Source organism: Carcharodon carcharias, chromosome 27 (genome assembly GCF_017639515.1).
Source record: "Carcharodon carcharias isolate sCarCar2 chromosome 27, sCarCar2.pri, whole genome shotgun sequence".
NCBI lineage: Eukaryota > Metazoa > Chordata > Chondrichthyes > Lamniformes > Lamnidae > Carcharodon > Carcharodon carcharias.
Genome location: NC_054493.1, coordinates 4,735,544 through 4,752,714, shown reverse-complemented (window position 1 = coordinate 4,752,714; position 17,171 = coordinate 4,735,544). Strand labels below are relative to the sequence as shown.

At 53.5% G+C, this 17,171-nt stretch overlaps 1 protein-coding gene across 3 annotated transcripts in view; it reads right to left on the bottom strand.

The window, feature by feature from the left end:
- Window positions 1-17,016, bottom strand: part of LOC121270487 (AP-1 complex subunit gamma-1-like) — a 180,740-nt gene extending 163,724 nt beyond the window's left edge. The window contains exons 1-4 of one of the 3 annotated variants that reach the window (XM_041175809.1): window positions 16,833-17,016; window positions 13,175-13,376; window positions 9,536-9,660; window positions 7,624-7,765 (exon numbers count right to left, since the gene is read on the bottom strand). In XM_041175809.1, coding sequence (XP_041031743.1) covers window positions 7,624-7,765; window positions 9,536-9,660; window positions 13,175-13,375 — 468 coding nt within the window. In that variant the 5' untranslated portion in view covers window position 13,376; window positions 16,833-17,016. Of the gene's footprint in view, window positions 1-7,623; window positions 7,766-9,535; window positions 9,661-13,174; window positions 13,377-16,597; window positions 16,622-16,674; window positions 16,694-16,832 lie in introns of those variants that run through there. The other 2 variants (XM_041175811.1, XM_041175810.1) reach the window with 2 other exon arrangements.
- Between the last annotated feature and the right edge of the window lie 155 nt (window positions 17,017-17,171).

Here is a 17,171-nt window from a genome sequence, read left to right as displayed (position 1 = left end):
AGAGTGAGAGAAGGAATGCGGAGAGAGAGAGTGATATTAGGAATGGAGAGAGAGAGAGTGAGAGAAGGATTGCAGAGAGAGAGAGAGTGAGAGCAGAAATGCGGAGAGACAGAGAGTAGGAATGCGGAGAGAGAGAGTGAGAGAAGGAATAGAGAGAGAGAGTGAGAGGAGGAATGCGGAGAGAGAGAGAGAGAGAAGGAATGCTGAGAGAGAGAGTGAGAGAAGGAATGCGGAGAGAGAGAGTTAGAGAAGGGTAGGCGGAGAGAGAAAGAGAGAAGTAATGCGGAGAGAGAGAGTGAGAGAAGGAATGGACAGAGAGAGAGTGAGAGAAGGAATGGAGAGAGAGATGGTGAGAGAAGGAAAGGAGAAAGAGAGAGAGAGAGAAAGGAATGCAGAGAGAGAGAGTGAGAGAAGGAAATTGGAGAGAGTGAGAGAGAGAAAGGAATGGAGAGAGAGAGAGAAGGAATGCGGAGAGGGAGAGTGAGAGAAGGAATGGAGAGAGAGAGTGAGAGAAGGAATGCGGAGAGAGAGAGGGAGAGAAGGAATGTGGAGAGAGAGAGAGTGAGAGAAAGGAATGGAGAAAGAGAGAGTGAGAGAAGGAATGGAGAGCGTGAGCGAAGGAATGGAGAGAGAGATTGTGAGAGAAGGAATGGAGCGAGAGAGTGAGAGAAGGAATGGAGAGAGTGAGTGAGAGAAGGAATGGAGAGAGAGAGGGTGAGAGAAGGAATGGAGCGCGACGGTGAGAGAAGGAAAGGAGAGAGAGAGAGAGAAGGAATGGAGAGAGAGAGTGAGAGAAGGAATGGAGAGAGAGAGAGAAGGAATGGAAAGAGAAAGGGTGAGAGAAGGAATGGAGACAGATGGTGAGAGAAGGAATGGAGAGAGAGCGAGGGTGAGAGTAGGAAAGGAGAGAGAGAGAGAGAGAGAGAAAGGAATGCGGAGAGAGAGAGTGAGATAAGGAATGCGGTGAGAGTGAGAGAAGGAATGCGGAGAGCGTGAGAGTGAGAAATGGAATGCGGAGAGAGAGAGTGAGAGAAGGAATGCGGAGAGAGAAAGTGAGAGAAGGAATGCGGTGAGAGAGAGAGAGAAGGAATGGAGAGAGAGAGTGAGAGAAGGAATGCGGAGAGAGAGAGAGTGAGAGAAGGAATGTGGAGAGAGAGAGTGAGAGAAGGAATGGAGAGAAAGAGAGTGAGAGAAGGAATGGAGAGAGAGAGAGTGAGAGATGGAAAGGGGAAAGAGAGAAAGAAGGAATGCAGAGAGAGAGAGTGAGAGAATGAATGCGGAGAGAGAGAGTGAGAGAAGGAATGCGGAGAGAGCGAGAGTGAGAGAAGGAATGCGGAGAGAGAGAGTGAGAGAAGGTTATGCGGAGAGAGAGAGAAGGAATGCGGAGAGAGAGGTTGAGAGAAGGAATGGAGAGTGAGAAAGTGAGAGAAGGAATGGAGAGAGAGAGAGAGAAAGGAATGTGGAGAGAGAGATTGAGAGAAGGAATGTGGAGAGAGTGAGAGAGAGAAAGGAATGGAGAGAGAGTGAGGAATGCGGCGAGGGAGAGTGAGAGAAGGAATGGAGAGAGAGAGTGAGAGGAGGAATGCGGAGAGAGAAAGGGAGAGACAGAATGCGGAGAGAGAGAGTGAGAGAAGGAATGCGGAGAGAGAGAGTGAGAGAAGGTTATGCGGAGAGAGAGAGAGAGAAGGAATGCGGAGAGAGAGGGTGAGAGAAGGAATGAAGAGAGAGAGAGTGAGAGAAGGAATGGAGAGAGAGAGAGAGTGAGAGAAGGAGAGGAGAGAGAGAGAGAGAAAGGAATGGAGAGAGAGAGAGAAGGAATGCGGAGAGGGAGAGTGAGAGAAGGAATGGAGAGTGAGAGTGAGAGAAGGAATGCAGAGAGAGAGGGAGAGAAGGAATGCGGAGAGAGAGAGTGAAAGAAGGAATGCGGAGCGAGAGAGTGAGAGAAGGAATGGAGAGGGAGAGTGAGGGAAGGATTAGAGAGAGTGAGAGAAGGAATGGAGAGAGAGAGAGTGAGAGAAGGAATGGAGAGGGTGAGAGAAGGAATAGAGAGAGAGTGAGTGCAGGAAAGGAGAGAGAGAGAGTGAGAGAAGGAATGGAGAGAGAGGGTGAGCGAAGGAATGGAGAGAGAGAGTGAGAGAAGGAATGGCAAGAGAGAGAGAGTGAGAGAGTGGAATGGAGAGAGAGGGTGTGAGAAGGAATGGAGAGAGAGATTGAGGGAAGGAATGGAGAGAGAGAGTGTGAGAGAAGGAATGAAGAGAGAGATGAATGGAGAGAGGGTGAGAGAGTGAGAGTGAGAGAAGGAATGCGCAGAGAGAGAATGAGATAAGGAATGCGGAGAGAGAGAGAGTGAGAGAAGGAATGCGGAGAGAGAGAGTGAGAGAAGGAATGCGGAGAGAGAGAGTGAGATTAGGAATGGAGAGAGAGAGAGTGAGAGAAGGATTGCAGAGAGAGAGAGAGTGAGAGCAGAAATGCGGAGAGACAGAGAGTAGGAATGCGGAGAGAGAGAGTGAGAGAAGGAATAGAGAGAGAGAGTGAGAGGAGGAATGCGGAGGGAGAGAGAGAGAGAGAAGGAATTCGGAGAGAGAGAGTGAGGGAAGGAATGGAGAGAGAGTGAGAGAAGGAATGGAGGGAGAGAGAGAGAGAGAAGGAATGCTGAGAGAGAGAGTGAGAGAAGGAATGCGCAGAGAGAGAATGAGATAAGGAATGCGGAGAGAGAGAGAGTGAGAGAAGGAATGCGGAGAGAGAGAGTGAGAGAAGGAATGCGGAGAGAGAGAGTGAGATTAGGAATGGAGAGAGAGAGAGTGAGAGAAGGATTGCAGAGAGAGAGAGAGTGAGAGCAGAAATGCGGAGAGACAGAGAGTAGGAATGCGGAGAGAGAGAGTGAGAGAAGGAATAGAGAGAGAGAGTGAGAGGAGGAATGCGGAGGGAGAGAGAGAGAGAGAAGGAATTCGGAGAGAGAGAGTGAGGGAAGGAATGGAGAGAGAGAGTGAGAGAAGGAATGGAGGGAGAGAGAGAGAGAAGGAATGCTGAGAGAGAGAGTGAGAGAAGGAATGCGCAGAGAGAGAATGAGATAAGGAATGCGGAGAGAGAGAGAGTGAGAGAAGGAATGCGGAGAGAGAGAGTGAGAGAAGGAATGCGGAGAGAGAGAGTGAGATTAGGAATGGAGAGAGAGAGAGTGAGAGAAGGATTGCAGAGAGAGAGAGAGTGAGAGCAGAAATGCGGAGAGACAGAGAGTAGGAATGCGGAGAGAGAGAGTGAGAGAAGGAATAGAGAGAGAGAGTGAGAGGAGGAATGCGGAGGGAGAGAGAGAGAGAGAAGGAATTCGGAGAGAGAGAGTGAGGGAAGGAATGGAGAGAGAGAGTGAGAGAAGGAATGGAGGGAGAGAGAGAGAGAGAAGGAATGCTGGGAGAGAGAGTGAGAGAAGGAATGCGGAGAGAGAGAGTTAGAGAAGGGTAGGCGGAGAGAGAAAGAGAGAAGTAATGCGGAGAGAGAGAGTGAGAGAAGGAATGGAGAGAGAGAGAGTGAGAGAAGGAATGGAGAGAGAGATGGTGAGAAAAGGAAAGGAGAAAGAGAGAGAGAGAGAAAGGAATGCGGAGAGAGAGAGTGAGAGAAGGAAATTGGAGAGAGTGAGAGAGAGAAAGGAATGGAGAGAGAGAGACAAGGAATGCGGAGAGAGAGTGAGAGAAGGAATGGAGAGAGAGAGTGAGAGAAGGAATGCGGAGAGAGAGAGGGAGAGAAGGAATGTAGAGAGCGAGAGTGAGAGATAGAATGGAGACAGTGAGTGAGAGAAGGAATGGAGAGAGAGAGTGAGAGAAGGAATGTAGAGAGCGAGAGTGAGAGATAGAATGGAGACAGTGAGTGAGAGAAGGAATGGAGAGAGAGAGAGAGTAAGAGAAGGAATGGAGAGAGTGAGAGTGAGAAAGGAATGGAGAGAGAGAGTGAGAGAAGGAATGCGGAGAAATAGAGTGAGAGAAGGAATGGAGAGAGAGACAGTGAGAAAAGGAATGCGGAGAGAGAGAGTGAGAGAAGGAATGGAGAGAGAGAGTGAGAGAAGGAATGAGGAGAGAGACAGTGAGAAAAGGAATGCGGAGAGAGAGAGTGAGAGAAGGAATGGAGAGAGAGAGAGTGAGAGAAGAAATGCGGAGAGAGAGAGTGTGATTAGGAATGCAGAGAGAGAGAGTGAGAGAAGGAATGCGGAGAGAGAGACTGAGAGAAGGAATGCGGAGAGAGAGAGTGAGAGAAGGAATACAGAGAGAGAGAGTGAGAGGAGGAATGGAGAGAGAGAGAGAGTGAGAGAAGGAAAGGAGAAAGAGAGAGAGAAAGGAATGCGGAGAGTGTGAGAGAGAGAAAGGAATGGAGAGAGAGAGCGAAGGAATGCGGAGAGAGAGAGTGAGTGAAGGAATGGAGAGAGAGAGAGAGTGAGAGAAGGAATGAAGAGAGAGAGAGTGAGAGAAGGAATGCGGAGAGAGAGAGTGTGGGAAGGAATGCGGAGAGAGAGTGAGAGAAGGAATGTGGAGAATGAGAGTGAGAGAATGAATGCGGAGAGAGAGTGAGAGAAGGAATGCGGAGAGAGAGAGTGAGAGAAGGAATGGAGAGAGAGAGAGAGAGAGAAGGAATGGAGAGAGAGAGAGAGTGAGAAAAGGAAAGGAGAAAGAGAGAGAGCAAGGAATGCGGAGGGAGAGAGTGAGAGAAAGAATGTGGAGAGAGTGAGAGAGAGAAAGAAATGGAGAGAGAGAGAGAAGGAATGCGGAGAGAGAGAGTGAGAGAAGGAATGCAGAGAGAGAGAGTGAGAGAATGTTATGCGCAGAGAGAGTGAGTGAAGGAATGCGGAGAGAGAGGTAGAGAAAAGGAATGGAGAAAGTGAGAGTGAGAGAAGTAATGGAGAGAGAGAGAGAGGGTGAGAGAAGGAAAGGAGAGAGAGAGAGAGAGAAAGGAATGCGGAGAGAGAGAGTGAGAGAAGGAATGCGGAGAGAGTGAGAGGGAAAGGAATGGAGAGAGAGAGAGAAGGAATTCGGAGAGGGAGAGTGAGAGAAGGAATGGAGAGAGAGAGTGAGGGAAGGAATGGAGAGAGTGAGTGTGAGAGAAGTAATGGAGAGAGAAAGTGTGAGAAGGAATGCGGAGAGAGAGAGAGCGAGAGAAGGAATGCGGAGAGAGAGTGAGAGAAGGAATGGAGAGAGAGAGAGGGAGTGAGAGAAGGAAAGGAGAAAGAGAGAGAGAAAGGAATGCGGAGAGAGAGAGTGAGAGAAGGAATGCGGAGTGAGTGAGAGAGAGAAAGGATTGGAGAGAGAGAGAGAAGGAATGCGGAAAGATAGAAAGAGAGAAGAAATGCGGAGAGAGAGAGTGAGAGAAGGAATGCGGAGAGAGAGAGAGTGAGAGAAGGAATGCGGAGAGAGAGAGTGAGAGAAGGTTATGCGGAGAGAGAGTGAGAGGAGGAATGCGGAGAGAGAGGGTGAGAGAAGGAATGGAGAGAGAGAGAGGATGAGAGAAGGAAATGAGAGAGAGAGAGAGAGAGAAAGGAATGCGGAGAGAGAGTGAGAGAAGGAATGAGGAGAAAGAGAGTGAGAGAAGGAATGCGGAGAGAGAGAGAGTGAGAGACGGATTGCGGAGAGAGAGAGTGAGAGAAGGAATGCGGAGAGACAGAGAGAAGGAATGCGGAGAGAGAGAATGAGAGAATGAATAGAGAGAGAGATTGAGAGGAGGAATGTGGAGGGAGAGAGAGTGAGAGAAGGAATGCGGAGAGAGAGAGTGAGTGAAGGAATGGATAGAGAGAGAGAGTGAGAGAAGGAATGGAGAGAGAGAGAAAGGGAGAGATTAGGAATGGAGAGAGAGAGAGAGAGAAGGAATGTAGAGAGAGATAGAAGGAATGCGGAGAGAGAGAGTGAGAAACGGAATGCGGAGAGAGAGAGTGAGAGAAGGAATGCAGAGAGAGAGAGTGAGTGAAGGAATGCTGAGAGAGAGAAGGAGAGAAGGAATGCAGAGAGAGAGAGTGAGAGAAGGAATGCGGAGAGAGAGAGTGAGTGAAGGAATGCTGAGAGAGAGAAGGAGAGAAGGAATTCGGAGAGAGAGAGTGAGAGAAGGAATGCGGAGAGAGAGAGTGAGAGGATGAATTCGGAGAGAGAGTGTGAGAGGAGGAAGGCGGAGAGAGAGTGAGAGAAGTAATGCGGAGAGAGAGAGTGAGAGAAGGAATGCGGAGACAGAGTGAGATTAGGAATGGAGAGAGAGAAGGAATGGAGAGAGAGAGAGAGAGAAGGAATAGAGAGAGGGAGTGAGGAGAGAGAGTGAGAGATGGAATGCGGAGAGAGAGAGTGAGAGAAGGAATGCGGAGTGAGAGAGTGAGTGAAGGAATGCGGAGAGAGAGAGTGAGAGAAGGAATGCGGAGAGAGAGAGAGTGAGAGATGGAATGCGGTGAGAGAGAGTGAGAGCAGGAATGTGGAGAGACAGAGAGAAGGAATGCAGAGAGAGAGAATGAGAGAAGGAATAGAGAGAGAGAGTGAGAGGAGGAATGCGGAGGGAGAGAGAGTGAGAGAAGGAATGCGGAGAGAGAGAGTGAGTGAAGGAATGGAGAGAGAGAGAAAGAGAGAGATTAGGAATGGAGAGAGAGAGAGAGAGAGAAGGAATGTAGAGAGAGAGAGAAGGAATGCGGAGAAAGAGAGAGTGAGAGATGGAATGCGGTGAGAGAGAGTGAGAGCAGGAATGTGGAGAGACAGAGAGAAGGAATGCAGAGAGAGAGAATGAGAGAAGGAATAGAGAGAGAGAGTGAGAGGAGGAATGCGGAGGGAGAGAGAGTGAGAGAAGGAATGCGGAGAGAGAGAGTGAGTGAAGGAATGGAGAGAGAGAGAAAGAGAGAGATTAGGAATGGAGAGAGAGAGAGAGAGAGAAGGAATGTAGAGAGAGAGAGAAGGAATGCGGAGAAAGAGTTAGAAACGGAATACCGAGAGAGTGAGTGAGAGAAAGAATGCGGAGAGAGAGAGTGAGTGAAGGAATGCTGAGAGAGAGAAGGAGAGAAGGAATGCGGAGAGAGAGAGTGAGAGAAGAAATGCGGAGAGAGAGTGAGAGGATGAATGCGGAGAGAGAGACTGAGAGGAGGAATGCGGAGAGAGAGAGTGAGAGAAGGAATGCGGAGAGAGAGAGAGAAGGAATGGAGAGAGAGAGAAGGAATGGAGAGAGAAGGAATGCATAGAGAGAGATTGAGGGAAGGAATGCGGAGAGAGAGAGTGAGAGAAGGAATGCGGAGAGAGAGAGTGAGAGAAGTAATGCGGAGAGAGAGAGTGAGAGAAGGAATGGAGAGAGAGAGAGAGAGAAGGAATAGAGAGAGGGAGTGAGGAGAGAGAGTGAGAGATGGAATGCGGAGAGAGAGAGTGAGAGAAGGAATGCGGTGTGAGAGAGTGAGAGAAGGAATGCGGAGAGAGAGAGTGAGAGAAGGAATGCGGTGTGAGAGAGTGAGAGAAGGAATGCGGAGAGAGATATTGAGAGAAGGAATGCGTAGAGACGGAGAGTGAGAGAAGGAATGGACACAGAGATTTTGAGAGAAGGAATGTGGAGAGAGGGAGTGGGAGAAGGAATAGACAGAGAGAGTGAGAAGAGAGAGTGAGCGCTCTCTCTCTCTCTTTCCAGCTGCTGCACCTTTTTCTTCAGGTAGGAGTTGGTGGTTTTGAGGATGTGGTCAACTTCACTGGCCAAATCCCGGCACATCTCAGCGGACCCCATACAGCCCAGTGTGCAGAGCGCAAGGCCCTGGACATACGGAGTGTTGTGGTTCAGATCACTGTGTGACAGGGAGACAGAGAGACAGGCAATATTCACAGGCAGCAGGTCACATAGATCAGCGTCACCCCCCCCCCCCACTCCACCATTCTCCAACCATCTACCTCTACCCCAACACTACCCATCTCGCTCATCTACCGCAAACACAGCCAGAGCCAGTACTGAGGGAGAGCCGCACTGTCGGAGGGTCAGTACTGAGGGAGAGTGGCACTGTCAGAGGGTCAGTGCTGAGGGAGAGCCGCACTGTCGGAGGGTCAGTGCTGAGGGAGAGCCGCACTGTCGGAGGGTCAGTGCTGAGGGAGAGCCGCACTGTCGGAGGGTCAGTGCTGAGGGAGAGCCGCACTGTCGGAGGGTCAGTGCTGAGGGAGAGCTTGGGTCATTGCCCTTGGAGCCCAGCGGGGAACAATTGATGACGTGCATGGGGGAAGGTGGGTGGGGCGTTGCAGAGATCTCTGTTGAAGGGCTAGCACAGGCTCGATGGGTGGATGACCTATGCAATGCCTAGTTTGAGGGCTGTACGACTAACGGCTCCTTCTGGAAAGGCATGTGTTTCGTGCCCGACTCTTTACCCTGCCCAACACCTTATCCTCACCCTTGATTATCTTGGCTCAAACAATAAGTTTCTGGTCTTACCACCACCCCCCACCCTCCACTCTCGAATACTTCCCCGTACTCCCCCCAGTGATCAGCCCCTCCCCATTGTTGGATGAGTGTCAATATCGACCAACAGGGTTCCGCTCCCCCACTCTCGAATACTTCCCATTACTCCCTCCAGCGATCAGCCCCTCCCCAAGTGTCCAATGAGTGTCGATATCGACCAACAGGGTTCTGCTCCCCCACTCTCGAATACTTCCCCGTACTCCCCCAAGTGATCAGCCCCTCCCCAGTGTCCATGGATTGTCGACATCGCCCAGCCGGGTTCCATACCCCCACTCTCGAATACTTCCCATTACTCCCTCCCTGCAATCAGCCCCTCCCCAGTGTCCGAGGAGTGTCCACACCGCACAACAGGGTACCACACCTCCACTCTCGAATACTTCCCATTACTCCCCCCAGTGATCAGCCCCTCCCCAGTGTCCGATGAGTGTCAATATCGACCAACAGGGTTCCACTCCCCCACTCTCGAATACTTCCCCGTACTCCCCCCAGTGATCAGCCCCTCCCCAGTGTCTGTGGGGTGTCGACATCGCCCAGCCGGGTTCCGCACCCCCACTCTCGAATACTTCCCATTACTCCCCCCCAGCGATCAGCCCCTCCCCAGTGTCCGAGGAGTGTCCACATCGCACAAAAGGGTACCGCACCTCCACTCTCGAATACTTCCCATTACTCCCTCCAGCGATCAGCCCCTCCCCAGTGTCCATGGAGTGCAGACATCGCCCAGCCGGGTTCCGCACCCCCACTCTCGAATACTTCCCATTACTCCCTCCAGCGATCAGCCCCTCCCCAGTGTCCATGGAGTGCAGACATCGCCCAGCCGGGTTCCGCACCCCCACTCTCGAATACTTCCCATTACTCCCCCCCAGCGATCAGCCCCTCCCCAGTGTCCGAGGAGTGTCCACATCGCACAAAAGGGTACCGCACCTCCACTCTCGAATACTTCCCATTACTCCCTCCAGCGATCAGCCCCTCCCCAGTGTCCATGGAGTGCAGACATCGCCCAGCCGGGTTCCGCACCCCCACTCTCGAATACTTCCCATTACTCCCTCCAGCGATCAGCCCCTCCCCAGTGTCCGAGGAGCCCACGACCGCTCCAAAGAGGTGACCCACTTACTTCTTAATGGAGTTGGTGATGAGGAGATGCGCATCCTGTCGCTCGTCGAGCAAGAACATGGCACCCAGGTATCCAACGCGTTTGTCCGTGAACTTGGGCGAGGAGATTAACTTGAGGCACTCCATCTGCAGCGGGGTGGGGGGGAGGGGTTGTGGGGGGTTGGGGAGGAGGGTGAAACAAAACCCACAATACACACAGATTGGAGGATGTGAAACAGAACAGGGGAGAGGGAAGGGGAGGGGAGGAGAGGGGAGGAGAGGGGAGGGGAGGAGGGGGGAGGGGGAGGGGAGGGGAGGGGAGGAGAGGGGAGGGGATTGGAGGGGAGGAGAGGGTAGGGGAGGAGAGGGGAGGGAACGATTGGAGGGAAGGGGAGGGTAGGGAGTAAGAGCTGAGGGGAGGAGAATGGAGTGGAGGAGAGGAGAGGCTTTGGGAGGGGAGGAGGGGAGGGGAGGAGATGGGAGGAGAGGGGAGGAGGGGTGTTGGGAGGGGAGGGTGGGGGAGGTGTGTGAAGTATGGGAAGAGGGGGGAGGGAGGGAGGGGAGGAGAGGGGAGGGAGGGGAGGGTGGGGAGGAGGGGGGAGGGTTGGGTAGGGTTGGGGAGGTGTGTGAAGTTAAGGAGGGAGGGGAGGGAGGGGAGGGGAGGGTGGGGGAGGTGTGTGAAGTAGGGGAGGAGGGGGGAGGGGAGGGGATGGAGGGGAGGGGAGGGGAGGGTGGGGGAGGTGTGTGAAGTAGGGGAGGAGGGGGGAGGGGAGGGTTGCGGAGGTGTGTGAAGTAGGGGAGGAGGGGGGAGGGGAGGGGATGGAGGGGAGGGGAGGGGAGGGTGGGGGAGGTGTGTGAAGTAGGCGAGGAGGGGGGAGGGAGGGGATGGAGGGGAGGGGAGGGTGGGGGAGGTGTGTGAAGTAGGGGAGGAGGGGGGAGGGGAGGGTTGCGGAGGTGTGTGAAGTAGGGGAGGAGGGGGGAGGGGAGGGGATGGAGGGGAGGGGAGGGGAGGGTGGGGGAGGTGTGTGAAGCAGGGGAGGAGGGGAGGTGACGAGGGCAGGGAATGAGTTTACGGAGGTCAAACCGAGCGGTCTACCCCTGGCCCAGCCTCACCAGCGCCCTGTACAGTCGGAGGGAGACTTCCCCACGTTCGTACCCCATCCACAAACCCCCCGCCCCTCCCATTATAGGCCGGGAGTCCCTTTACCCCACCCCGAGCACCGGCCGTGTCCGCTTACCGATGGGGCCCTGATTCGTGGACTAGGACCGCCCAGGTCCCTCGGCACCGGGCGGTTTCCCCAGTCTCTCTCTCCCCACCCACCGCCGCCGTTTATTAACAGCCCTCCTCACGCCGCGCCGGACAACCTCACACCGACCCCACACGATACCCCTCCCCACCCTCTGACCCCCGCCTGCCTCGCTCGAGACCCCTCGCCTACCCCGATACCTGGGCGTCCCAATATGGAGGGGAAGCCTGCGACCTCCTCTCCGCCCCCCACCACCGACCCCCCCCCTACTCCTCCCCCCAAACAGCTCCATTTCCGGCTGCACTTGGGAGAAATTTAATTAGTTCCGGCTCAAGCTACGCTCCCTGGCAGCGTCCGAACTTCGACAACAATGACTGAGTTCGTCCTCGCGCACTTCCTAAAAGCAACTTCAGCCACCTACCGGTCACCTGGCACAGAGCCTGTATCGAGGGAACATGAGACGCTGACCGCCACAAATCCCCACTCCTAAATCCCTCGGCACCCCTGGGTGAACTTGATGAAGAATCGGTGACTTCTCAAAGTCGAATACAGATGGAATTTAAATCCCTGAGACAAAAACACTCACAGCGTGTGGAGGGAGCTTTACTCTCTATCTAACCCCGTGCTGTACCTGTCCCTGGGAGTGTTTGATGGGGTCAGTGTAGAGGGAGCTATACTCTCTATCTAACCCCATGCTGTACCTGTCCTGGGAGTGTTTGATGGGGACAGAGTAGAGGGGGCTTTACTCTGTATCTAACCCCGTGCTGTACCTGTCCTGGGAGTGTTTGATGGGGACAGTGTAGAGGGAGCGTTACTCTGTATCTAACCCCGTGCTGTACCTGTCCTGGGAGTGTTTGATGGGGACAGTGTAGAGGGAGATTTACTCTGTATCTAACACCGTGCTGTACCTGTCCTGGGAGTGTTTGATGGGGACAGTGTAGAGGGAGATTTACTCTGTATCTAACCCCGTGCTGTACCTGTCCCTGGGAGTGTTTGATGGGGACAGTGTAGAGGGGATTTTACTCTGTATCTAACACCGTGCTGTACCTGTCCTGGGAGTGTTTGATGGGGACAGTGTAGAGGGAGATTTACTCTGTATCTAACCCCGTGCTGTACCTGTCCCTGGGAGTGTTTGATGGGGACAGTGTAGAGGGGATTTTACTCTGTATCTAACCCCGTGCTGTACCTGTCCTGGGAGTGTTTGATGGGGACAGTGTAGAGGGAGATTTACTCTGTATCTAACCCCGTGCTGTACCTGTCCCTGGGAGTGTTTGATGGGGACAGTGTAGAGGGGATTTTACTCTGTATCTAACCCCGTGCTGTACCTGTCCTGGGAGTGTTTGATGGGGACAGTGTAGAGGGAGCTATACTCTGTATCTAACCCTGTGCTGTACCTGTCCCTGGGAGTGTTTGATGGGGTCAGTGTAGAGGGAGCTATACTCTGTATCTAACCCCGTGCTGTACCTGTCCTGGGAGTGTTTGATGGGGACAGTGTAGAGGGAGATTTCCTCTGTATCTAACCCCATGCTGTACCTGTCCTGGGAGTGTTTGATGAGGACGGAGTAGAGGAAGCTTTACTCTGTATCTAACCCCGTGCTGTACCTGTCCTGGAAGTGGGCCAGCATTTATTGCCCATCCCTATTTGCCCCTTGAGAAGGTGGTTGTGAGCTGCCTTGTTGAACCGCTGCTATCTCTGTGGTGTAGGTACACCCACGGTGCTGTTAGGGACCGAGTTCCAGGATTTTGTCCCCTGTGGTGTAGGTATACCCACAGCGCTGTTAGGGACCGAGTTCCAGGATTTTGTCCCCTGTGGTGTAGGTACACCCACAGCGCTGTTAGGGAGGGAGTTCCAGGATTTTGTCCCCTGTGTGGTGTAGGTACACCCACGGTGCTGTTAGGGAGGGAGTTCCAGGATTTTGTCCCCTGTGGTGTAGGTACACCCACAGCGCTGTTAGGGAGGGAGTTCCAGGATTTTGTCCCCTGTGGTGTAGGTACACCCAGGGCGCTGTTAGAGGGGGAGTTCCAGGATTTTGACCCAGCGACAGTGAAGCAACGGACGATATATTTCCAAGTCGGGATGGTGAGGGACTCGGAGGGGGGAACTTCCAGGTGGTGGGTGTTCCCCACGTGTCTGCTGCCCTTGTCCTTCTAGATGGTAGCGGTCGTGGGTTTGGGCGGCGCTGTCGAAGGAGCCTTGGTGAGTTGCTGCAGTGCATCTTGTAGATGGTACACACGCTGCTGCTACTGTGCGTCGGTGGGCGGGAGGGAGTGAATGTTTGTGGATGGGGTGCTTGACGCCAGCGATTGTTTAAAGGGCGGGGGGTGGGAGGGGGGCCGCAGGGGGACACGGAGATCCGGGTGAGGGGCTGGGAGTTGGGGAGGGTCACCGCTGGGACGGAAGTGTGATGTCTCACTTGGCCGAAGTGAGCTGGGTAGCCCAGCATGTGCATGTAGAGTAGCTTTGCCACGTTCCGACACCGATATGAGCCCTCATTCTCCCGGAAGTTCGAACGCATTGTCGCACATTCCTTCTGGATGATGGCGCGTTCCTCAGCCTGTGTCCGAGCTGTCCGGATAATCCGGATCAGCTCCTGCAGCCGAATGGGGGGAGACATCCTGTGGAGAGCGGGGGAGGGGAGGGAACACAAGCAGAGCAATAATCAGAATCAAGGTTCCCCCTCAGCAAAGACCCTCCGACAGTGCGGCTCTCCCTCAGCACTGACCCTCCGACAGTGCGGCTCTCCCTCGTTACTGACCCTCAGACAGTGCGGCTCTCCCTCGTTACTGACCCTCCGACAGGGCGGCGCTCACTCAATACAGACCCTCCGACATTGCGGCTCTCCCTCAGTACTGACCCTCCGACAGTGCGGCTCTCCCTCAGCACTGACCCTCCGACAGTGCGGCTCTCCCTCAGTACTGACCCTCCGTCAGTGAGGCTCTCCCTCAGCACTCACCCTCCAACTGTGAAGCTCTCCCTCAGCGCTGACCCTCTTACAGTGTGGCTCTCCCTCAGCACTGACCCTCCAACAGTGCGGCTCTCCCTCAGCACTGACCCTCCGACAGTGCGGCTCTCCCTCAGCACTGACCCTCCGACAGTGCGGCTCTCCCTCAGCACTGACCCTCCTACAGTGCGGCTCTCCCTCACACTGACCCTCCAAGAGTGCGGCTCTACCTCAGTACTGACCCTCTGACAGTGCGGCTCTCCCTCAGCACTGACCCTCTTACAGTGCGGCTCTCCCTCAGCACTGACTCTCCGACAGTGCGGCTCTCCCTCAGTACAGACCCTCCGACAGTGGGACGCTCCATCAGAAGTGACCCTCCGACAGTGCGGCTCTCCCTCAGCACTGACCCTCCGACAGTGCGGCTCTCCCTCAGTACTGACCCTCCGACAGTGCGGCTCTCCCTCAGCACTGACCCTCCGACAGTGCGGCTCTACCTCAGCACTGACCCTCCGACAGTGCGGCTCTCCCTCAGGACTGACCGTCCGACAGTGCAGCTCTCCCTCAGTACTGACCCTCCGACAGTGCAGCTCTCCCTCAGCAATGACCCTCCGACAGTGCTGCGCTCCCTCTGCATTGACCCTCCGACAGTGCGGCTCTCCCTCAGCACTGACCCTCCGACAGTGCTGCTCTCCCTCAGCACTGACCCTCCGACAGTGTGGCACTCCCTACCCTTTCCCCCAGCAGTGCTGAGATTCTCAGTGAATTAATGTAGCTGTGCTCTGTCATTATCCTTGACACCCTCTTGTTGTAGCTCGCCTGCTGCCTCCCTTGAGTTTCCTCTCTTACCCTCCTTTCACCACCATGCAGATTGCATCGTGCTCTAGCACTGCATCAGGAGAGCCAACTTGCGCTGATACTGCTCCTGCATTTGGATCGATTACAGCATTTGGCTCATCATCCCTCCATCACTCTCCCTCTCTCTTTCCCTCACACTCTCTCTCTGTCTTTCTCTCTCTCTCTTTCTCAGTCTCTCTCTCTCTGTCTATCTCTGTCTCTCTCTCTCTCTCTCTCTGTCTCTCTCTCTCTGTCTATCTCTGTCTCTCATGCTCTCTCTCTCTCAGTCTCTCTCTATCTCTTTCCCTCTGTCTCTCACACTCTCTGTCTGTCCCTCTTTGTCTCTCACACTCCCAGTCTCTTTCTCTCTCTCTATCTCTCTGTCTCTCACACTCTCACAGTCTCTCGCAGTCTCTCTCTGTCTCTCCCTGTCTCTCACACTCTCTGTCTCTCTCTCTCTGTCTCCCACACTCTCTCTCTGTCTCTCTCTCTCTGTCTCTCACTCTCTGTCTCTCACTCTCTCTCTCTGTCTCACTCTCTCTGTCTCTCTCTCTCTCTGTCTCTCACACTCTCTCTCTCTGTCTCTCTCTCTCTGTCTCTCACATATTCTCTCTCTTTCTCTCTCTATCTCTCTCAGTCTCTCTCTGTCTCTCACACTCTCTCTCTGTCTCTCACACTCTCTCTCTCTCGCACTCTCTTCCTATCTATTTCTTTCTCTATCAATCTGGCTTTTTCTCTCTCTCTGTCTCTCACACTCTCTTTCTGTCTCTCTCTCTCTGTCTCTCACTCTCTGTCTCTCACTCTCTCTCTCTGTCTCTCTCTCTCTGTCTCTCTCTATCTCTCTGTCTCTCACACTCTCACACTCTCTCTCAGTCTCTCTCTGTCTCTCTCTCTGTCTCTCACACTCTCTCTCTGTCTCTCTCTCCCTGTCTCTCACTCTCTGTCTCTCACTCTCTCTCTCTGTGTCTCTCTCTGTCTCTCACATATTCTCTCTCTTTCTCTCTCTATCTCTCTATGTCTCTCAGTCTCTCTGTCTCTCACACTCTCTCTCTGTCTCTCACACTCTCTCTCTCTCTCGCACTCTCTCCCTATCTATTTCTATCTCTATCAATCTGGCTCTTTCTCTCTCTCTGTCTCTCTCACTAGCTATCTCTGCCTCCCTATCTCTTTTTACCTTCCTGTGTGTCTCTCTGTGCTGGTTCTGTCTCCCTCCCTATTTCTACCGATCTCTCCCTCTCTCACATTTCTCTCCTCTCTGTCTCTCTCTGTCTCCTTCTCTTTCTCCCTCTGCCTGTCTGTTTCTCCATTTCTCTCTCCATCTCCCCACCTCGTCCCTCTCTATCTCTTTCTCTTTGCCTCTCTCTCTGTCTCTGTCACCCGCCTTCTCTCCAGCCCTAGTTGTCCCTCTGTCGTCCTCTGTCACTCTCCCTTTTGCTTTCTATCACTCTCTCCTTTTCTCTCTTTCATCCTTTGCGTCTCACTCTATCTCTTTCTCTCTGCCACCTCTCTCTCTCACTCTACCTCTCTCTCTCTGTCATTCCCTTGAGTCTCTCTTCCATCTCCCTCCAGCTCTTTACCTGTCTCTCCTTTACTCCCTGTCTCTCTACCTCTGACTGTCTATTTGTTAACTCAGTTTCACACTCTCTCTCTCTACCTCTCTCTCCTTCACTAACCCTGTCTCGCTCTCTCTCTCTATCTACCTCTCTCTCCTTCACTGTCTCCGTCTCGCTCACTCTCTAAGTCTACCTCTGACTGTCTGTTTGTTACTCAATCCCACTCTTTCTCTCAATCTACCCGTCTCTCCTTCACTCCCTCTGTCTCTCTCTCTCTCTCCCACTCTCTCAGTCTACCTCTCTCTCCTTCACTCCCTCTGTCTCTCTCTCTCTCTCCCACTCTCTCAGTCTACCTTTGCCAGTCTGCCTGTTACTCGATGACGCCCCCCCCCCTTCCTTCTCACGCGCACACAGACACTCTCCCACTCTTAGTCACCTGCCTATCCCCACCCTGCTCTCTAACACAGCAAGGCCACAGTGCTTGGCATACTCCCTTGGTCAAACTCACCTTGTGGCCCCCCCCTTAATGGGATTCTCGATGTCTCCCTCTGTCACCCTGACACACTGACCCAAAGCAGCACTTACCACTGGCAGCAAGCAACACTCTCCCTCCCTCTCTCTTTCCCTCTCTCGTTCCTTATCTCTACTTCCTCAATAGGGAGCAGGCACAATTCCACAGGGCCCTTGGCTCAGTGCTTGCTCTCTCCCTCCCCCACCTCCCTCACTCCGTCTCTCGTTCCCACCTTTCTCAGTGCCGGTACAGTTGTGTAAAGTGAGAGGAGATATCAGGTATCCAGAGTTACATGCTGAATCCTAGCTCCTACTTCCTGCTAGTCTCCAGCTAGCTGTTTGTCCGAGGAACTCTGGGTACAGGCTGGGTTTCTCGGAGCCAGTGTTAACCCCCTCCTTCCCTCCCTCTCTCTCCCTCTCCTTCTCTCTCTCTCTGCCACACACACACACACACACACACACTCTCTCTCTCTCTACACTTCTATCTCTCTCTCTCTCTGACACACACACACACTCTCTCTCTCTCTACACTTCTATCTCTCTCTCTCTGCCACACACACACTCTCTCTCTC